This window comes from Podarcis gaigeae (genome assembly GCF_964106915.1).
Source record: "Podarcis gaigeae genome assembly, chromosome: 16".
In the NCBI taxonomy this organism is placed as follows: domain Eukaryota; kingdom Metazoa; phylum Chordata; class Lepidosauria; order Squamata; family Lacertidae; genus Podarcis; species Podarcis gaigeae.
Window position 1 is genome coordinate 2,648,404 of NC_139693.1, and position 22,416 is coordinate 2,670,819.

The 22,416-nt window shown below is 49.8% G+C and overlaps 1 protein-coding gene across 3 annotated transcripts in view; it reads left to right on the top strand.

Annotated features, from left to right (window-relative positions):
* The window catches only part of LOC310833215 (semaphorin-7A-like), a 35,264-nt gene that overhangs the window by 9,856 nt on the left and 2,992 nt on the right, over nucleotides 1-22,416 (top strand). Inside the window, exons 2-13 of one of the 3 annotated variants that reach the window (XM_083715734.1) lie at nucleotides 6,637-6,776; nucleotides 7,928-7,990; nucleotides 9,295-9,390; nucleotides 9,652-9,760; nucleotides 11,277-11,375; nucleotides 13,649-13,791; nucleotides 15,154-15,332; nucleotides 16,969-17,077; nucleotides 18,225-18,429; nucleotides 20,030-20,145; nucleotides 20,408-20,580; nucleotides 22,326-22,381. In XM_083715734.1, coding sequence (XP_083571860.1) covers nucleotides 6,637-6,776; nucleotides 7,928-7,990; nucleotides 9,295-9,390; nucleotides 9,652-9,760; nucleotides 11,277-11,375; nucleotides 13,649-13,791; nucleotides 15,154-15,332; nucleotides 16,969-17,077; nucleotides 18,225-18,429; nucleotides 20,030-20,145; nucleotides 20,408-20,580; nucleotides 22,326-22,381 — 1,488 coding nt within the window. The remainder of the gene's footprint in view (nucleotides 1-6,636; nucleotides 6,777-7,927; nucleotides 7,991-9,294; nucleotides 9,391-9,651; nucleotides 9,761-11,276; nucleotides 11,376-13,648; nucleotides 13,792-15,153; nucleotides 15,333-16,968; nucleotides 17,078-18,224; nucleotides 18,430-20,029; nucleotides 20,146-20,407; nucleotides 20,581-22,325; nucleotides 22,382-22,416) is intronic. The other 2 variants (XM_083715736.1, XM_083715735.1) reach the window with 2 other exon arrangements.

Genomic DNA, 22,416 nt, shown 5'->3' on the forward strand with positions numbered 1-22,416 from the left:
GCGTTGACCCTTTCCGCCTGCCCGTTAGTTTGCGGGTGTCTCGCCGACGCCAGGCTGACCTTGACGTTCAGGAATCCCATCAGCTTTTGCCAGAAGTTGGAGATGAACTGGCGCCCCCGGTCGGACAAAATAGACCGTGGTAGGCCGTGCACCTTGAACACGTGGTCTATGAACATCTTAGCGGTCTGCTCGGCCGTGGCCACCTTCGCGCACGGAATGAAGTGGGCCATCTTGGTGAACAGGTCCACTACCACGAGCACTGCCGTCTTGCCCCTTGAGCTGGGTAGATCTGTGACAAAGTCCAGGGCCACCCTCTCCCACGGTACGAACGGTGTCTGTAGCGGTTCCAACAGGCCCGCCGGCGGCTGGTGCACAGGCTTAGCCCTTTGGCAGGTGTCGCACCTATTGACATAGTCCGCGATATCCCCCCGCATCTTAGGCCACCAAAAGTCTCTGGCTACTAAGTCCACCGTCTTCTCCTTGCCGAAGTGCCCCGCGCTGGGCGCGTCGTGCAGCTGTTGCAGGACCTTCGCGCGGAGGCTGTCTCCTGGTACGTAGAGGACTCCCTTGCGTAGGAGCAGGCCGTCGCGCACTTGGAATTCGTCGCCCCTCGCCTTGCCACTGCACACCTCCTCCATCTTGGCTCGGGCGAACGAGTCCGTTTGCAGCGCGCGGCGCACCGCGTCCAGGTCCACCGTGGCTGACGCGCATGCCCACGCCTGTGGTGTGAAAATGTGCTTGGCCGCCGCCGGTGCCTCTGCCTCCAGATACTGCGGTTTTCTGGACAGCGCGTCCGCCAAGACGTTGCTGTTTCCTGGGATGTACTCAATTCTGAAGTCGAAATCTGCAAAGAACTCCGCCCAGCGGATGTGTCGCTGGTTCAGGAACCTCGCCGTGCGCCAGTACTCCAAGTTCTTATGGTCTGTGCGGACCTGCACCGTGTGCTTGGCTCCGACGAGGAAGTGCCGCCACGCCTTGAAGGCTGCATGTATGGCCAGCAACTCCCTGTCCCAGATGGTGTAGTTCTGCTCCGCTTTGCTGAGTTTTCTGGAGTAGAAAGCGCACGGCCTCCAGTCCCCCTGGTGGTCTTGCTGCAACAGAACGGCTCCCACGGCCCTGTCTGAGGCGTCCGTCTCCACTCTCATGGGCCTGCTGGGATTTACGTGCAGTAGGTTCTCTTCGGAAGCGAAGAGCTGCTTGAGCTTCTGAAAGGACTGCTCTGCCTGCTCCGTCCAGATGAACCTCTTCTTCTTGGAACTGAGGGTGTCGGTGATGGCCGCTGTCTGCATGGCGAAACCCTTGATGAACTTGCGATAAAAGTTGGCAAAACCGACAAACCTCTGTACTTCCTTCCTATTGCGTGGGCTCTTCCAGTCCAGTACTGCACGTACCTTGGCACCGTCCATAGCCAGTCCCTTGTCGGACAGTTTGTAGCCCAAGAAATCCACCTCCGTCTTGTCGAACTGGCACTTCTCCAGCTTGGCGTACAGCCTGTGCTCCCGCAGCCTCTGCAGAACTTCCCTAACATCTCTCTCGTGAGCCTCCGGCGATTCCGAGAAGATTAGGATGTCATCCAGGAAGCAGACGCACTTCTTGTAGAGGAGACCCGCCAAGACATGATGCATGAAGGCTTGAAAGCAGTGGGAACCATTTTTTAATCCAAAAGGCATAACTCTGTATTCATAAGTGCCCAGCGGCGTAAACATGGTTGTTTTCCACTCGTCGCCTTCCCGTACGCGAATGAGATTGTACGCTCCGCGCAGATCCAACTTGGTAAAGATGCGACCCTTCCTCACCGTCGCCAGCAGGTCATCGATCTTGGGCATAGGGAAGGCTGAGGGCTTGGTCTTAAGGTTCAAGAAGCGGAAATCAACGACCAGCCTCTTTTGGGGCGTGTCCCGCTTCTTTACAAAGAATACAGGGCTGCCCCCTGCCGCCTTGGACTCCCGGATGAATCCCCGCTTCAGGTTGTGATCTATGAACTCCCTGAGCTCTTGCAATTCATCCTCAGACATGGAGTACAGTTTCCCCGTTGGGAGCGTCGCCCCGGGCAGGAGGTCGATCTTGCAGTCGTAGGGTCTGTGGGGAGGCAGCTTATCCGCCTCTTTCTCGCAGAAGACCTCCAAAAACTCCTTGTATTTGTTAGGCACCGCTTGCAACATGCCCAAGTTCAGCTGTGGTCCATCCTCGTGCCCCTCATCTTCCAAGTCCGCCAGGATGCAGTGTTCTGCGCAGTAAGAGGAGCCGAAGGTCAGTTGCCGCTGGTACCAAGCTAATGCCGGGCTGTGCCTATCCAGCCAACTCATTCCCAACACTATGGGCGTGTCTGACAGGCGGGTGACGTTGAAGCTGATGACCTCACGGTGGTTTCCAATGCGCATCACCATTGGCGGCGTCTGCTGTAGCACTTGCCCTCCCAGTAGCTCCCTGCCGTCCACTGTGACGACTTTCAGAGGTACCGCCGCTGGCAGAAGGGCTATGCCATGTTGCTGGATGAACTGCATGTCTATAAAATCTGCATTGCTCCCCGAGTCGATGGTGATGGGAATTTCCACAAGTAGCCCATTGGGGAGCTGAAGGGATGCGGTGAGCTGCACTACTGGTTTGGGTGGGAGGGGGTCGGTGGGCTGTAAGATCCCTGGGGATTGCTTCACTGACTTGTCTGGCTGGTCCCCAGAGACGCCATCTCCAGCCAGACAGTGGAGTTTTCCTGCTGCGACTCCCTCTGCTGAATTGCGTCTGTTACTGTCGCTGCGGCTGCAGTATGCTTGTGAAACCTCTGGGGACACTCTTTTGCCATATGCTGAGCACTGTCGCAGATGTAGCACTTCCTGGTTCCTCTAGGAGGCTTCATCTTGACTGCTCCCGGAGTTAGGGCTCCGACTGTGGAGTGAGCCTTAGCACCACCTATCTCCATCGGCTCCTCTCCCCCTCCCAGCGGAGGCATGGATCGAGCGCGCGCCGCCTCCTTGGGGAAGGGAGGCAGTCCTCTCGCTGGCGTGCGTCCCAAATGCCCTTCCTCCTTGCCCCAAGGGCGTCCTTCCAACCGAACCCCAATGGAGAGTGCCCGTTCCACCACGTCCTTGGTGGTTTGGGGTCTTCCCCCCCTTGCGATCTCGTCTTTCACAGCTCCGCTCAACCCCTCCCAGAACAGGTCTCTGACGGCAGGCGATTCTTTCTCCCAGGCTAGTACATTCACCAATCCGAAAAAACGTGAATGATATTGCCTCACAGTGGCTTTACCTTGTCTTAGTCCGTGAATCTCCCTCCTAGCGATATCCACATCAATCTCAGATAAAAAACACGCATCCATCACTTTAATGAAGGCAGCCGCATTTTGGAGGGCTGGATCCTTGTCTCTCCATAGATTGCGCAGCCATGATTTTGCCTCCCCCCGTAAATGCGAAATAATAAATCCCACTCTCTCTTCCTCATTTTTAAAGTCTTTGTCCAGCAGCTGCAATGCATAAATTACATCTGCTCTGAAGTTAGGATACTCCTGCAGGTCCCCATTGAAGTGAGAAACCAGGCTCCCTCCTCTGTTTCCCAGCCCAATCCCTTCTGGTCTGGTGGCCGGTAGCCTCTGTGTACTTAGCACTTCTAACCTGGTTCGCAGATCCTGGCAGGCAGCAGCTGCTTCCTGTTCTTTCTTTCTGGAAGCCGCAATTTCTGCAGTCAACTGCGTCACTGCGTTTTGCAAACTCGCTATCCTCTCTTCGGTAGTCATTTCCCTGTTTTTCGTGAGCTCGCGAAGCACCAATCTTCACCCCTCGCTGCTTTCCCGCACTCCACGAGGTTGCAAAATTGGTGAAAAAAGGAGAGGGGACTTACTGTCAGGACTGCCGCTAGGTCCCAGCTCACAGAGGACCAACGCCCAGTGGATATTATATACAAAAGTCTTTATTGAAGTTTAGTTTCCATTTCCAAGCTCTGGGCGCGCAGGCCCACGTCTTAACGCTAGACCGGCTAAGTCCCCTCTGACTCACTGCTCCACCCACACCAGTTTAAGATTCTAGCCCGGCTCCACCTCTTGCGCTGCTCTTTCCTGCGTTGGGTCCTTCTGCCCTCTGGGGTTCCCTCCTTCCTGGACTCCTCTGACGCGGAGCCTCCTGAGTCTTGCCCCTCCCTCCGGCGGGCTTTAGGACCTGGCTCCCTTCCCGGGCTCCCCGCTGTGCCGCGCTCCTGTACATTTGAACTTGGCGCGCGCGCCCAGCCGGTGACTTTCCTTCTGACCGTTTCCCCGCTTCCTGATGTGGGTGTTGCCAAACCTGACTCCTCTCCTCCCTCTGGTGGTGAGGACACTGGTCCCGACTCCTGGGACTCCCCCTCCCCACTGCGCTCTGGTGGAGACGCTGGCCCTGATCTCCAGCTGCTGTTCAGGGACTCCCCGCTGGCCCCTCCCTCTTGAGGTTTCTCCCTTGGAATCTCCCTTGCTCTGGCCACCGGCGCTCCCTTCTGTGAGTCCTCCGATTCGCTAGAGAGGCTTGTGGAATAACTCTGGCCACTGTCACTGCCTGCGCCCCCCTCGTACTCCTCCTCCTCACTCTCCATTTGCTCCCCCTCCTGTGTCTCTCCTTCTGAACCCCTGACAAATAGGTTATTGTATTTTAGTGTTTTGTTGAAAGCCGCCCCGAGTGGCTTGGGGGACCCAGCCAGATGAGCAGGGTAAAAATAATAAATTATTATTATTATTAACCTTATCCAAAACACCCACTCCACTCACACATGAAAATAAAATTCGCCACAGCCAATCACAAACAAACAACCACACCCTAAACCAGACATAGGCAAACTCAGCCCTCCAGATGTTTGGGGACTACAACTCCCATCATCCCTAGCTAACAGGACCAGTAGTCAGGGATGAGGGGAGTTGTAGTCCCAAAAGAGCTGAAGGGCCGCGTTTGGGGGATGCCTGCCATAGATGGATGGATAAGATATAAGATCAATCCGTGACGGGGAATTTCGGGTTCAGGGCCAAGGGTGGCCCTCCAGCCCTGCTTCTCCAGCCCTGCTCATGGGGTGTAATTAAAACAGGGCAGGTTTATTTTTAATTGTATATTTTTGTAAAGAGCCCACTGCCGCTCTTGGTTTCTGTGCCGCCACCCACTGTTCAGTGTTCTCCTCTGCCCTTTCTCTGCCTGATTTTATTTTTTAAGCCCATGTATTATGCATTAACCGCATTAATATCGCCGCCCTGGAAGAGGAGCTCTCTGGACGGATGAGGCAGCAGAATGGAGCTTGTTCCGTTGTACACGCGCTTAAGTGGAAGCCAGTTCCTGTTTTCTCTCTCCGAAGAGAGAAAGCAGAACCTTTTTCCCAGTCTGAGGGCCATGATCCCTTCTCGGCAGCCTATCTGGGGGCCACAGAGGAGGCGGAGCAACAAAAGCAAATCTTCCCTCTATGCAATCATACAGCTCCTCTACACGCACGCCCCCTTCCTCCAAGGAGACCTCAGGGCCCAGATCCATTCAGGCTCCAAAGCCCCATGCTGGTGCGGACAGGACAGTAACATTTCAAAAGACGGCTTTATCCCTTGCATGCCCAGCAGATTGCTGAGGTTCGTGGGAGAGTCTCTACTGCAAGTCGCGAAGATCTCCGAAGCCTGCTCCGTAGGAACTCCAAAACCAAATAAACAGAAATCTTATAAATCTCTGAAAGTCGCTAAATAATAACTTTATGACCACTCACACCTCCACCACTAATAATAATAATAATAATAATAATAACAATAACAATAAATTTTATTTATATCCCGCCCTCCCCAGCCGAAGCCAGGCTCAGGGCGGCTAACAACAATCAACAATCAAACAATCAGATATTCACACATTCTAAAAATATTTCATTATAAAAATCAATTAAAATCAAATTAATGGCAACTAATTAAGCAAGATTCTAAGCAGGTTGCCAGAGGAGGGAGTCAGGCTGCGCCCTGACCAAAGGCCTGGTGGAACAACTCTGTCTTGCAGGCCCTGCGGAAGAATGTCAGGTCCCGCAGGGCCCTAGTCTCTTGTGACAGAGCGTTCCACCAGATTGGAGCCGCAGCCGAGAAGGCCCTGGCTCTAGTTGAGGCCAGCCTAACCTCTCTGAGGCCTGGGACCTTGAGGATGTTATTATTTGCAGACCGTAGGTTTCTCTGTGGGGCATACCAGGAGAGGCGTCCCGTAGGTACGAGGGTCCTACGCCGTATTAAAATTCTTAATTTTTTTAATTAAATTATTTATTAATTAATTAAATTAATTAATAAAAAAAATTAATTAAAAATATGTACAGTGGTACCTCTGGATACGTACTTAATTCGTTCTTGGAGGACACCTCCACCACATATGTACAGTGGTACCTCTGGTTACGTACTTAATTCGTTCTTGGAGGTCCGTTCTTAACCTGGAACTGTTCTTAACCTGACGCACCACTTTAGCTAATGGGGCCTCCCACTGCCGCTGCACTGCTAGAGCACAATTTCTGTTCTCATCCTGAAGCAAAGTTCTTAACCCGAGGTACTATTTCTGGGTTAGCAGAGTCTGTAATCTAAAGCGTATGTAACCTGAAGCGTATGTAACCTGAGGTACCACTGTATTGTTGTTCCTATTTCTCCACCGCATCTCCAACAATGACCAATATGACCCCCTCTCTTTTCAGATGCCCAGAGGTTCAATTTCAGTGAACGTGAGAGACCGGCGGCCATGTTCCACGAGCCCGGCTCCAACCAGGTCCTCGTCGGAGGCCGGGGGAAGCTGTTGCTCTTGACGTTTACGGACTCCGAAGTCACTCCGAAAGAGGTACAGGCGGCACAGTTAATCTGCGGAACTCACTGCCACAGGAGGAACAGATTGCCAGCAATCGGAATGGTTTTAAAAGAGGGTTACACAAATTCATGGAGCCCCTTGGTGGCTGCTAGGCCTGATCGCTGGGCTCTGGAAGCAGTGATATTTCTAATGCCAGTTGCTGGAAAACTGCAGCTAGGGAAGAGTTGCTCTTGAGTTCGAATCCTGGTTTCCCTTTGGGGCAGCTGGCTGGCTACTGTGAGAACAGAGTGCTGGAGTAGACGGGCCATTGGCCTGATCCAGCAAAGCTCTTATGTTCTGAGGTCAAGGCTCAGAAGAGCTTGAGTTACTAGGGAGCACGTTTCTCCCTAGGAGGTGTCCGTGGTGCTGAAACGAACAACCAGGGAAGGGATGTAGCTCAGCTGTAGAGCTCTTGCTTTGCTTGCAGAACGTCGCAGGTTCAATCCCTGGCTTCCCCAGGCAGGGCTGGGAATCTCCCTTTTCCGAAACCCTGGAGAGATGTTCCCAGTCATTGTAGACAATTATTTATTTTTTATTATTATTATTTATACCCCACCCATCTGGCTGGGTTTCCCCAGCCGCTCTGGGTGGCTTCCAACAAAAGATTAAAAATACATGAAAGCATCAGTCATTAAAAACTTCCCTAAACAGGGCTGCCTTCAGATGTCTTCTAAACGTCAGATAGTTAATTATTTCCTTGACATCTGATGGGGAGGGAGTTCCACAGAGAAGGCCCTCTGCCTGGTTCCCTGTAACTTGGCTTCTCGCAGGGAGGGAACCACCAGCAGGCCCTTGGAGCTGGACCTCGGTGTCCGGGGTGAATGATGGGAGTGGAGATGCTCCTTCATGGGCCATTTAGGGCTTTAAAGGTCAACACCAACACTTTGAATTGCGCTTGGAAACGTACTGGGAGCCAATGTTGGTCTTTCAGGTGTTATGTGGTCTCGGTGGCCGCTCCCAATCACCAGTCTGAGAAAACGTCCGGCTCAGTAGAAGGCAAATTCCTGGGTTCCTATCCTGATGTCCTCTTTCTCGTGAGCTGCATCCCAGGACCAGCGCGGAGCGAAATAGCCTCCTAGTTTTCGCGGGGGGCGTAGGGTTGGCGCCCCCCAGTTTCCTCACCAGGGTCTCTCTCCTTGCTCCAGGTCCCCCTGAAGGCTGATGAGAAGGCGGAAAAGGACTGTAAAAGCAAGTCCAAAGCAGCGTGGGTAAGGAGGGAGTTGTGGGGACCGGTATCAGTGGTCTACAAAAAGTTTCCTAAGTAAGAAGGAACTATGGTGGGGGGGGGCGTGTCTCAACTTCCTGTCCCACTTGTACTGCAGCGCCATCAGTGGCTGGAGGGGGTACTGCAGCGCCAGCAGGGATCACGTGACGACGCAAGGAGCCAATAGGATCCCAGCTGGCCCAATTAAGCTACCGCTGACTCAGGTCTCAGTCTGCGCAATGCAGCTTTTAGGGGCCACCCTGACAGAACTCCCGGCCTCCATGTTTGTTGAGGACCCTTCACAGATGTTAAGCCAACAGCTGGCACAGACCATTGTGTAAATCTCCTGGGATCAGCACCTCCACAGCCAATCTGGGCGTCTGTTTTGGGATGCATTTTACTGTATAACCCACCCAACCCTTAGGGCTAGAAAGGCTGCATTAAATTACCGTATTTTTCGCTCTATAAGATGCACCAGACCACAAGACGCATCTAGTTTTTGGAGGAGGAAAACAAGAAAAAAAATATTCTGAATCTCATAAGCCAGAACAGCAAGAGGGATCACTGCGCAGCGAAAGCAGCAATCCCTCTTGCTGTTCTGGCTTCTGGGATAGCTGCGCAGCCTGCATTCGCTCCATAAGATGCACAGACATTTCCCCTTACTTTTTAGGAGGGAAAAAGTGAGTCTTATAGAGCAAAAAATACGGTAAATAGTTGGCGCCCCCTAATGGCAAGGAGGGCATGGTTAATCAACTCATGCTCGCTAGAAATGTATTATTTTACACACACACCCATATATACCGTATATATACCTTTATTTCTTCTCTGTTTTCTGTATCCCCCTCCCCTATTTCCTGGTAGAAAGTTTTTGCTGTTTTGTTTTTTTTAAAAAAAATGCATTTATTGCACTGAAAATGTTAAATGCTAATATTTCAAGTGTGTGTATGCAAAATGCAAACTCATGTTTTCCAGCAGCATGAGGTTATCAATGGCAAGCAGAGGGTGGCTTGAGGAAAAAAAGGTATTTCCCTACAACTTCTATCCAAGAGAAACAGCGGCAATTTTTAAATTCACAGTGGAGCACAGATCACTTTTTAACAGAGTAGAACTGTCCCCATCTCTAACGAATATACATTGCTGCTTTTATTGTGGTTTGTGTTTTTGTTGTTGTTGTTTTACAAATATTGATGGATCGGTTTTATTGAAGCCACCTTGAGGGATGCCATGGAAGTGTGGGTCATAAATGTTAGAATAAATCAATACGCTTCTGTGTTTTTCCTCTCCCCTCCCCATCACCTTTCCTCAAAGGAGGACTGCGATAATTTCATCCAAGTGATTGAGAAGCTGGACAACAAAATGATGGTCTGCGGAACCAACGCGGCTTCTCCCAAGTGCTGGTTTCTGGTGAGCTTGAGAAATATCAGAGTGGTCAATGGAATCTGCAGGTCTTTTGCCTATTTTCATTTCATATAAATTATATATTGTTTGATTGGGGGTGGGGAAATCTACCCCCAGAGCAGTTTAAATAAGAATAAAGCAATGAAATTATCTGTAAAAACAATTTTTAAAAAACGTGGCAGGAAGTCACATGAAAATCGAGAGGCCACGAGTTCAGCTGATATATCAAAATGCATTCAATTTTCTTTTTTGTCTCTTTACTCCAAGGTCAACACCACGACCTTCCAAACGGACAAGCAAGGCCGGAATATCACCGCCTCAGGGGAAAACATCTCCCCAGCATCACCATCCCAGAACGCCGTGGTCATCACTGTAGGTACGGAGTAAGGAAAGGCGCAGAGGGAATCTTCCTGGCTGGTTTTGTTCTGCTCAGATTTTGGGTTTCGAATGTTCAAACGGCAAAATGTCTTTGTTAAGTTGTGGGTGAACATATCAGACGACACAGCAATTCTTCAAACAGCTCTTGTTTATTCACAGGCCAGGACAGAACTGAACTGAAGGGTTCAGGCAGCCTGCTTATATAAAGCTCCACTAGAACGCAACAGTAACCATTTTCTGTAACTATCCAATCACTGAACGTCACTTTCAATCCCTTATTTGCATATGTGGACCTGAGTGAAAACTATCTACAGTATCCCCCTGCTGGCCCAGGGCGAGAACTTCAGTACATAACAGTCTTGGTTCACAAAGGCAGAGCACGATTTAGGTTTGATGAGGCCCTGTCCAGCTGTCCTTTGTCCGCAACAAATTGTCACTGTTTTTTGTGTTGAATATATGCTACAGTCATACCTCAGGTTGAAGTAGCTTCAGGATAAGTATTTTTGGGTTGTGCGCTGCAGCGACCCAGGAATAATGAAGCATGTTACTTCTGGGTTTCGCCGCTCGCGCATGCGCAGATGGTCAAAATGACATCACGCGCATGCGCAGAAGTGGCGGATCGCGACCTGTGCACGCGCAGACACAGGTTGCATTTGCTTCTGGATGCGAATGGGGCTCCGGAACAGATCCCGTTCGCATCCAGAGGTACCACTGTATATGGTAATTGATGGATCTCATAGGTATCTAAATCCATTTGCACATGTTGCCATGCAGTCATTCCATGTAGGCACCCTATATATAGAAAGGAGCAAAGCAGTGATATTTAGGGAGCAGGCTAGCAGGCGGGGCCCATGACTTACATCATAGGAGCCTACACAACACAAAACACTTTTGCTGTATGTAGGTTTTATTTTATTTGCTTTTTATCTTATATTTTGGAGATGTACATCCAGGTGTGTTTCTTCCTTTAATTTTTTTGGGGGGCCCCAAGAAGAGAAGAAGAGTTTGGATTTGATATCCCGCTTTATCACTACCCTAGGGAGTCTCAAAGCGGCTCACATTCTCCTTTCCCTTCCTCCCCCACAACAAACACTCTGTGAGGTGAGTGAGGCTGAGAGACTTCAGAGAAGTATGACTGGCCCAAGGTCACCCAGCAGCTGCAGGTGGAGGAGTGGAGATGCGAACCCGGTTCCCCAGATTACGAGTCTACCGCTCTTAACCACTACACCACACTGGCTCCCAAGAGAGTGAGGCCCTAAGCTATAGCTTGTTTAGCTTATACGTGAATCCGGCACTGTACAAAGGGCTCTTGTCCGTCCCACTAATTCTTCATGGAGTCAATTGCACTGATGTAAAATTCTAGTCCATATGGTGGAAGAAATATGTAAGTGTATAAGTGTGATCACAGGCACCAGGAGTCAGGAAGAAGGCAGTGTTTGTTTCAGCTCTCATAATTTCAAAGTTTGCAATGGGCAACTCACATTTTTTCCTTCCCCTGCATGTTCCAATTTCAGAAGACACCCTTTACTCTGCATTGTCTGGAGAAAAAAGCAGCATCCAGAGAAGCTATGGGAAGAAGAAGGGACTGAAGACAGAAAACAGCTGGCTGCCCCGTAAGAAACTCTCTCCCTCTTCCATCCCTTTGTATATGCCTTAAAACTCCTGGTTTTTATTTATATTTTGGTTGGTTTGGGATCAACCGGGGGCAGCTTACAGACCCTGCATTTAAAGCATGTGACTTCCCCCAAAGAATTCTGGGAACTGTAGTATGTTAAGGGTGCTGGGAAGCATAGCTTTGTGAGGGGCATACTACACTTCTCATGACTCTTCTGCAAGGGAGATGCCATGTGCATCAAATGGCTTGTTTTTGAACAGTTGCTTTCACTGGCATTTTTAGGAATATTTTAGATAAACGGCTCCAAGGTTTCGGGTCATTGGGCGGTATGGAAACCCTGTGAAATAAATACATTAAAATAAATACAACATCGTCTGCAAGTAATAAAGGCTGGGAGTGGATAAGGAAAACACCGTTAGGGTCTCTGGCCTTTTGTAATTCTGAGGAAGTGGTGCGAGTGTCTGTGCAAAACACAAAATGGTTGCCGTGGAGGCTCGGCGTAGCACAAACCGCTGTACTTTTTAAGAGGGCAGGAAATGGGCATGGCCACAAAATGGCAGCCATCAATCACCCTGTAATAAACGAAAATTCTGCCCTTATTCCCTTATGGGGAACACAAGAGCCCTTATAGAGTCCTTTGCAGGTTCTCCATCGGTTGGAGAAAATAACAGAGACCAACCAGAGAATATTGAGAAGCAAAGCAGCTGGTAAGCCTGATCTTTATTGAACTGTTGCAACAGGGTGCTCCCCTCACACGCGCAGGAGAAGGAGGAGGACCCCAAACAAAGGTGTGTCCACCCTTATATAGACATTTTAAATTGCCCGCCCTGGAGTCCAAGACCACCCCCAGAAACATCATACCTACATCACAGAAAGGGCGGTCTACAACAGAAATCTGAGTGCATTGTTTACCTCCTGTCTGGCAGGTTACCTGTTAATGCTCACTTGATTGGATACCCTGGGGAGCCTGGCCAGTCTTTTGTAATGTCAAATACTTAGTTCCTGAGCCAAGTCACAGGCTCACCCTATTCATACACAGACATACCCTCAAGACAGGATTTGTGAAGGAAAAGACAATGGGGAGGCTTTTCCATTTGCCTTGACCTTGCGGAGAAATCATTTGGTCAGTTTGGGAGTCAAAATGGTTTCAGGGCTCTTTTCCTGTGCTGCTTCAAACATGTGGTTTATATATTTATGTACGTTTTTGCTTGGTACATTTATGAACATTTATTATATATATAAAATACCTTAATTTTTTTATTTCAGCCCCATCATTGGGGGGAAGGCACCTACATCAGCCATCGGCCGTGATTGCTCATAAAGCTAATGTCTTTGCATCTCTCCTCTGAAATGCTTCTCCCCCCGCCATTTTGACAGACACATTTGTTTGCGGGTAGCCTGTCCTGGTCCACAGGCCCAATGACAAACATGGGTGGTACCAGCCTTTCCCCATCTCTCTGTCTCTCTTCCTAACACCTCCTTTTTGCTAGTCTGTTCCTTCCTGTCCCACTGGCTCTTAGGGGAAGTACAGTGGTACCTTGGTTTACAACCATAATCCATTCCGGAGGTCCATTTGTAAACCAAAACAGGTTGTAACTGTTAAGTTGTGGGTGAACATATCAGACGACACAGCGATTCTTCAAACAGCTCTTGTTTATTCACAGGCCAGAACAGAACTGAACTGAAGGGTTCAGCCAACCTGCTTATATAGAGCTCCACTAGAACGCAACAGTAACCACTTTCTGTACTTATCCAGTCATTGAACGTCACTTTCAATCCCTTATTTGCATATGTGGACCTGAACTATCTACAGTATCCCCCTGCTGGCCCAGGGTGAGAACTTCAGTACATAACAGTAACCCAAGGCGTGCTTTCGCCAATGGGGCCTCCCAAAAAAAGTTGTTCGTAATCCAAAAAAAAATGGGCTGTAATCCCAAAAAAGTTTGCAAACCGGGACATGCACTTCCAGGTTTGACGTCTTTGTAATCCAAAACATATACAAACCAGACTGTTTGCAAACCAAGGTACCACTGTAGTTATTGTTCTTGCTTATTAACGGAGAGCTTGCAGAGGACTTTTGGAATCTGGTTAGATACATCTAACAGGAATAATCCCTTGCAATACATGGCTGCCCATCAGCAGTTGACTGCAACAATGGGGCCTCCATGGGTAGATCCAGTCTATCCCTTGAGAAGGGCTCCTCTTGTGTGTGTTTTTCTGAGCACAGGTCCTAAATACCAGCCGTACCATTTCAATTCTCTCCCGCCCCAGCAGGAGTGGAGTTTGTTGGCGCCGCCCTGCTGGCGGAGAAGGACCAGACCAAAGACGAAATCTTCTTCTTCTACAATGAGGTCAACCAGTCGGCCGGGCTGGACGAGGAGCCTTACAAAGCTGGGCTCGGGCGTGTCTGCAAGGTTAGAGCGAGGCAGCGACATCTGAGAAGGATGGAGGGATGGGGTGCGGACCAGTGACATGGCCCGTGGGCAGGGGCTAGGGGGAGTTTTAGTCCCAGCAGCACCTGGAAGGCCGCTTAGACAAGTGCCGGGAGCAGGTCAGTAATAACTCACGGAGTCAGTGAAGCTCTTTATTCAGAGACAAAGCAGCTCAGGAACCCAGGCCTAGTGAGCACAGCAACCTGTCACAATAGAACTTGCTCATATGAGGCAGTTGCAAGGACTAAAGGTCCCTAAAAGGTAAAGGTAAAGGACCCCTGACAGTAAAGTCCAGTTGCGGACAACTCTGGGGTTGCGGCGCTCATCTCGTTTTACTGGCCGGGGGAGCTGGCTTTGTCCACAGTTTTTCCAGGTCATGTGGCCAGCATGACTAAGCCGCTTCTGGCGAACCAGAGCAGCACACGGAAACGTTGTTTACCTTCCCGCCAGAGTGGTACCTATTTATCTACTTGCACTTTGACATGCTTTCGAACTGCTAGGTAGGCAGGAGCAGGGACCGAGCAACGGGAGCTCACCCTGTTGCAGGGATTCGAACCGCCGACCTTTCGATCGGCAAGCCCTAGGCTCAGTGGCTTAGACCACAGCGCCACCCGCGTCCCAACTAAAGATCCCTGCCTTCCCACAATTGCATAAGTCTGTTCCTACCCCTGGGTCCTTCCCAAGCAATCTGAGACTTCCTTGCCTTGTCTGTCTCTGCTCCACTTCATCCCTCTTCTGGGAGAACTGGTCATATTGTTTTTAACACTCGATTGGGAGCCAACCAGAGTGGCTGGGGAAACTTAGCCAGATGGGCAGGGTATAAATAATAAATTATTATTATTATTATTATTATTATTATTATTATTATTATTACCCCTTCCATACCTTACAACATTTCTCCGATGAAAAGAGGGACATCTTCTTCCACTCCCTCCAACATTTCTCCAATGAAAATAGGGATTTCCTAAGGGAAAATGGGACATTCCAGGATCTAATCAGAAACCAGGATTCTGTAAATCCCAAACTGTCCCTGGAAAATAGAGACACTTGGAGGGTCTGCCCTCGCTTCTTCACCAGCTGGGCTCCTCCCTGTCTCCAGGCCCCACTCCCCTCCAGCCTCCTCTTCTGCCTCGGAGTCTGGGCTGCTCTCTGCCACAGCCTCCTCCTGCTCACCAAACCCTGTTACCTCGCCCACCTCCTCCCAGTCTGCTCCCTGTGACCACCCGTTGTTGTCGTCCCACCACCACTCCCTGAGCTCTGAGTCTTCTTCTCCAGCTGGTGCCTCCCTCCTCTCCTCTGCATGGACCCAGCCTGCCCATGACATCAGGTCTTCTGCCCTTCCAGGTGGACCAAGGCGGCAGGCCTGTCATGGCGGATTCCTGGAGCACCTTCCTCAAGGCGAGGCTGGTGTGCGGACACCCCACCGAGCCCATGCGCTTCCACCGCCTCCAGGACGCCTTCGTCTCCAAGAAGGAGGGCGGTAAGGGCGAGACGGTGCTGTACGGCGTCTTCTCCAGTGCGTGGTGAGTTAAGGGCAGGGCAGGATTCAACCCAGCTCCAATATCAAGGCCAGTCTACCTAAGTAGGCCTTTTAAGACCTTGAAAGCCCTAAACGGCCTCAGTCCAGTATACCTGAAGGAGTGTCTCCACCCCCATCATTCTGCCCGGACACTGAGGTCCAGCTCTGGGGGCCTTCTGGCGGTTCCCTCGCTGCGAGAAGCCAAGTTACAGGGAACCAGGCAGAGGGCCTTCTCGGTAGTGGCACCCGCCCTGTGGAACTCCCTCCCACCAGATGTCAATGAGAAAAACAACTACCAGACCTTTAGAAGACATCTGAAGGCAGCCCTGTTTAGGGAAGCTTTTAATGTTTAACAGACTACTGTATTTTATTACTTTGTTGGAAGCCGCCCAGAGTGGCTGGGGAAACCCAGCCAGATGGGCGGGGTATAAATAATAAATTATTATTATTATTATTATTATTATTATTAGTCGCATTAAGCGCGCTATAAGGTTTGTACCTTCCAAGATCCTGTGCAACAGGTTTGGCGAAGTTCCCTTCATGGAGAGCTACAGGGCCGTCTTACCCATAGGCACTAGGGGTGCGGGGCACCCGGGCGCTGGGCTCTCAGGGGCGCCAGGCCGAGAGTCAGGGGCCCGAGAGTTGAGTCCTGGGAAGAGTCTGCCCATCGGTCAGAGCACCGTGACGGGCTCTTCTGCTGCGGGCGGCTCTGCGCCACAAGTTCGGGGGCGACTGAGTCAGCGAGACGCTGAAGCGGTCCGTCGGCTCCGCCCTCCTGCGCACCTGGGACTGGGCAACCTGGGAAAGGAGCGCCAGGCGGATCTTTGCCCCCCGGCGCCGCATATGCGTAAGACAGCCCTGGAGAGACGCTCTCCTTTCCATCAATTCCAATTATTATAAAGCCAGGAAGACAGGTAATAAAAATTCAATAATACAGTGGTACCTCGGGTTACATACACTTCAGGTTACATACGCTTCAGGTTACATACGCTTCAGGTTACAGACTCCACTAACCCAGAAATAGTGCTTCAGGTTAAGAACTTTGCTTCAGGATGAGAACAGAAATCGCCCATTAGCTAAAGTGGTGCTTCAGGTTAAGAACAGTTTCTGGTTAAGAACGGACCTCCGGAACAAATTAAGTACTTAACCAGAGGTACCACTGTACATCTAACTAAAGGCAAGGGCATGCAAAACCTAAACATATTGAATGATAACACCCAATCTAAAATCATGACACCCATATTTCTCTATCCAGCATGGCGGATGCACCTGTAAATCTGAAACTAAACTATATGGAATAAAATACCACCACAACTGAGTCAAAATGGCCCATAATTTGTGTGCTACTTTCTTCCTGAAGTAAATCAATTCCAGATTTCTTTTAATGCTACAATAATTGAGTCTGATTTTTTTTTTTATGCCATTTCTACTGTTGCGCTTCAGAGACCCTGACAGGCGGCAGCATCTATGTCAGAAGCTGCTTTTGACCAAATGTCTTTGTAGTATCGTTTCACATACGTGCTAGGAGTATTCACTGCAGAGAAAAGCCGATTTTGCGTTTGTGATTTTGTGCTTCCTGGAATGGTCAGTCGGCTGTAAGACTGACATTACACCAGTGTTTTTGGTTTTCCCCCCTTTAGGGGTTCATCTGCTGTCTGTTCGTACTCGATGAACCGGATCAGCGACGTTTTCAAGACTTCGAAGTTCAAGGGGGTCACTGGCCCCATCCCTGTGCCCAGACCTGGCATGGTAAGGTCATTCTTTGGTCTCTGGGTTTTTGAAAAAGCAGAAACCTTACTAAACATCTTCCAAGACAATAATGCCCACTTACACCACAAAGAACTCATAACCCACTGAAATGAATGACTGAAATATACTGGGAGTCGAGAGTGGATTTCATGCTCTTTATTCAGGTCATAGTGGTGAGGAGGAATGGAAGTTCCCCCAAAATGTCTGCTTTATATACATTATTTACACAATGGGCCCCATGTGATTGGCTAATTCCGGGATTCTCCTGTAGGCCAATCAGGTTGTGGATTCATTTCCACCTGGAGTTGGGTTGGGTGGCTCCTGTGGACCAATCAGACTGCTGCATTCTGAATCCTGTTGTTCTAGGACCAATCAGACTGCTGCATTCTGAATCCTATTGTTCTAGGACCAATCAGACCGCTGCATTCTGAATCCTATTCCACTCAGTACATCACACCCAGAAGCATCATAGCCAGACACGGGAGAGACCTATCAGGAGTAAGCATGGACCAATGGTACCAAATAGTATGGGAAACAGCCTTACTAGAAAAATTAATCAATAAACTGAAACGGACACGGGGACAAATAGAAGAAGACGCCTTCACCCCGGTATGGCTCCCCTTTATCACATACACAGCCCAACAAGACAACGACAAAAATCCACCAACAGCATACAAATCAATATGGCTAACCTGATCCAAAACACCCACCCACCCCACTCACACACGAAAACAAAGACCACCACAGCCAACCACAAATGAACAGCCACACTTTGGCCAACCCCAACCTCTCTCACCACCAAAGGAACACGAGTGAACAGCAGAGAACTTGCACAAGCAACGCTGACACCAAACCCCACATATAGTACGTAAAATAGAAGCATCGCCACCTGACCCCGACCCCACCCATCTTTCCCCCTTTTCTTCCTAAAGTCTCCACAAAAGAAACTGATTTGTAAAAAATGTTACATGGGGGGGGGGGGAATACCAGAGAGAGACATTGCACACACTTTTGTAAATCAAGAAAATCTTTAATAAAGATAAACAACCAAAAAGCAGGAATCTTTATTTTTTTTTTGTACAAAATGTTCATTTCTCCTACACATGCGCTGACTTATCCCTGTCTACCTTTCTCTCCTCTTGCTCAGTGTGTGCCACCAGATGGTCACCCTCCGTTGCCCAAATCTACCCTGACCTTCATTAAGGACCACCCCGAAATAGACTCGGTCATCTACCCGGATGAAGAGCACCCCCTCTACATCCTCCAGAACAATGACACATACACCCAGGTGGTGGTGGATAGTGTGCAGGATGCTGCCGGAATCTCCCGCGATGTCCTCTTCCTGGGAACAGGTGAGCTTGGCTGGCGGCCACGGAGGGGAGACCAGCCTTCCGGCACCACACTCTTGCTCTGTGGAACGGCTTGTCTGTGGGGATCATTGTGGTATAAGAAAAAACTGCTCCCTTTCCCTTATGAGGTGTTGTAAACAAAATAATCTGCCCTTTTTCCTTTATGGGGTACCCAAGAGCCCATACAGAGTCCTTACATAGGTTCCCTATTGGTAGGAGAAAAGAACAGAGGCCAACCAGAGAATATTGAGAAGCAAAGCAGCTTAGTAAACTTGATCTTCATTGATCTGTTGCAACAGGGTCCTGACTCACCACACGTAGGAGGGAGGAGGAACCCAGAACAAAAGTGTGCCTGCCCTTATACAGTGGTACCTCAGGTTACATACGCTTCAGGTTACATACGCTTCAGGTTACAGACTCCGCTAACCCAGAAATAGTACCTTGGGTTAAGAACTTTGCTTCAGGCGGTGCGGCGGCAGCAGGAGGCCCCATTAGCTAAAGTGGTGCTTCAAGTTAAGAACAGTTTCAGGTTAAGAACAGACCTCCGGAACGAATTAAGTTCTTAACCCGAGGTACCACTGTACAGTTGTTGTTGTTTAGTCCTTTAGTCGTGTCTGACTCTTTGTGACCCCCTGGACCAGAGCACGCCAGGCACTCCTGTCTTCCACTGCCTCCCCCAGTTTGGTCAAACTCATGCTGGTAACCTCGAAAACATTATCCAACCATCTCGTCCTCTGTCGCCCCCTTCTCCTTGTGCCCTCCATCTTTCCCAACATCAGGGTCTTTTCCAGGGAGCCTTCTCTTCTCATGAGGTGGCCAAAGTCTTGGAGCCTCAGCTTCAGGATCTGTCCTTCCAGGGAGCACTCAGGGCTGGTTTCCTTCAGAATGGAGAGGTTTGATCTTCTTGCAGTCCATGGGACTCTCAAGAGTCTCCTCCAGCACCAGAATTCAAAAGCATCATTTCTTTGGCAATCAGCCTGGACCACTGGACCACTGTAAAGTATTGCAGTGCTTTAAAAGCACAGAGTGAATGTGGTCTGATGCTGAGGAGGAGGAAACCGACAACTCTCAGTGGTGCAGCGCCTGATGCGCTAAGGTCCCAAATTCAATCCCTGGCATTTCCGGGTAAGGCAGGGAGAAATTTCTGCCAGGAAACTGCAGAGGGCAACACTCCTGGTCAATGTACAGTGGTGCCTCGCAAGACGAAAAGAATCCGTTCCGCGAGTCTCTTCGTCTAGCGGTTTTTTCGTCTTGCAAAGCAAGCCCATTAGCCGCTTAGCGGATTAGCGCTATTAGCGGCTTTTAGCGGCTTAGCGGATAAGCGGATAAGCGGCTTAGCGGCTTAGAAAAGGGGGGGAAAGGGGGGAAAGTCAGAAAAACTCGCAAGACATTTTCGTCTTGCGAAGCAAGCCCATAGGGAAATTCGTCTTGCGAAGCACCTCCAAAACGGAAAACCCTTTCGTCTAGCGAGTTTTTCGTCTTGCGAGGCATTCATCTTGCGGGGCACCACTGTACACAGGACTGAGGTAGATGGAACAGTGGTCTGACTCAATATAAGCAGCTTCCTTTAAACACAACGCCTCTCCTTCTCTCGCTGCCGCAGCAAAAGGGAAGATCCACAAGGTGCTGAGAAGCAAAGACCAGACGGTGATTGTTGCTGAGCTGAGTCCCTTCAAGAAGGAAGCCCCTGTCTCTTCTATGATCTTGGACGACGATTCGGTAAGAGTGCAGACAAACAGCATAGTTGGGCAAGTGCAAGAATGTTTTCTCCCCTCCTAAAAGAACAGCCAAGCAGGGTTGCTTTTCTCAAAAAAAGAAAATTTAAAAAATCCCTTTCTCAGTGATCCATCTTAGTTTCCCAAACTACGTAGGTTAGCATCTTACGGACCTCTCTTCCTTGCAATGGGTGGGGTCCCCTTCAGGCAGCTCTTTTCCCTTTCTTTCTTCTGCCCTTCGCTCTAATCCGTCTTCTCTCCGGCAGGGCCACCTGTACGCCAGCACCGAGTTCGAGGTGGTGCGCCTGCTGCTGGCGGACTGCGACCAGTACAAGGAAAACTGCTGGAAGTGTATCCTGGCCCGTGACCCATATTGTGGATGGGATGGGGAACAGAAGACCTGCTCCGCCGTCTCCCAGGACAGTAACTCCACTGGCAGGTCTGGACCAAAATCAAAAGGGGAAGGGAAATTTGGGGTGTCTGATCCTGATAAATCGACTTTCCAAAGCGCCTCCTCCCCATCGTCCGCATGTTGCTTTAGTCTAATTGCTGCATTTTCCTATGAAGTTGTATCCAATTGGATGTGGGTGGTGCTGTGGGTTAAACCACAGAGCCTAGGACTTGCCGATCGGAAGGTCGGCGGTTCGATTCCCTGCGACGGGGTGAGCTCCCGTTGCTCAGTCCCAGCTCCTGCCAACCTAGCAGTTCGAAAGCACGTCAAAGTGCAAGTAGATAGATAGGTACCACTCCGGCGGGAAGGTAAACGGTGTTTCCGTGCGCTGCTCTGGTTTGCCAGAAGCGGCTTAGTCATGCTGGCCACATGACCCGGAAGCTGTCATGGCCAATAAAGCAAGATGAGCGCGGCAACTCCAGAGTCGGCCACGGCTGGACCTAATGGTCAGGGGTCCCTTTACCTTTACCGTTACCTTTACCTGCATCCAATTAAGTGATACTCAAAGTTGATCTATTGAAACTGATGGCCCCTCCAGACTAGTGGAAGGTGGGGAGGGTGTTTGGCAAAATTGCATCCCTAAAACGTGTACATTAGGAAGAATTTGCACTGGTACCCTGCTAAATTTTCATGAGGACTTGTTTTAAGAAAAGCACAAGCTGATATGGAAATGTGGATAGCTGAACTTCAGCGTGGAAAAGGGAGATAGGAAACAAAATTGACATATTTATCCATTCTAACTGCTGGTCCATTTGCACCTCTGAGTACCCCATGCTTGGGACTAAGGAAACCCCAAAACACAAGGGTGGAGCTTTCGCCCTCGTGTGCTGCTTTTATACTTCTTTGAAACATCTCTTTGGCCACTGTGGGGAACAGGATAATAGAAATCATAGAATTGTAGAGTTGGGGTGGATCTACACACAGGAAAACCCCACTATAAATACTTCAGAAATTAAACCAGTATAACAAAAGGAGGGGAAACGCTATGATAGATAGATAGATAGATAGATAGATAGATAGATAGATAGATATAGATAGATATTTGCTCTCCAGCACCATCAGGGCTAAGGGACACGGGTGGCGCTGTGGGTTAAACCACAGAGCCTTGGACTTGCCGATCAGAAGGTCAGCAGTTCGAATCCCTGCCACAGGGTGAGTTCCCGTTGCTCTGTCCCTGCTCCTGCCCACCTAGCAGTTCGAAAGCACGTCAAAGTGCAAGGAGATAAATAGGTACCACTCCGGCGGGAAGTAAACGGCGTTTCCGTGTGCTGCTCTGGTTCGCCAGAAGCGGCTTAGTCATGCTGGCCACATGACCCGGAAGCTGTATCCCGGCTCCTTTGGCCAATAAAGCGAGATGAGTGTCGCAACCCCAGAGTCAGTCACGACTGGACCTAATGGTCAGGGGTCCCTTTACCTTTACCTTACCATCAGGGCTAGGTCTAAACACATCAAAGAACTGTTTCAGTTAACACATTGCAAACTTTGTATGAGAAATCAGGTTGGCAAAAACAGGACTCCACAGCGCCATCTGGCGTCGCAGTGTTAGAATGCATAAACAAAACATATAAAACGTTTTTTCTTTGCCAATGTAGCTGAGTCCCTGGTCTTGCATGTTTATCATGCATTCAAAGCGTTGTTTTTTGACTAACGTAGCTGAGTCCCCCGGGACCCAGTCCAACCCATTGGTTTGTTCCGGCTGGGCTCTTCTTACACCCGTATGTTTCCTTCAACAGCTTGCTTCAGAACCTAGATTCATCGAGCACAGCTTCCATGTGCGAAAACGCTGAAGGTAAGACGATGCCGCATAGAAACCTTTTAGGCCTG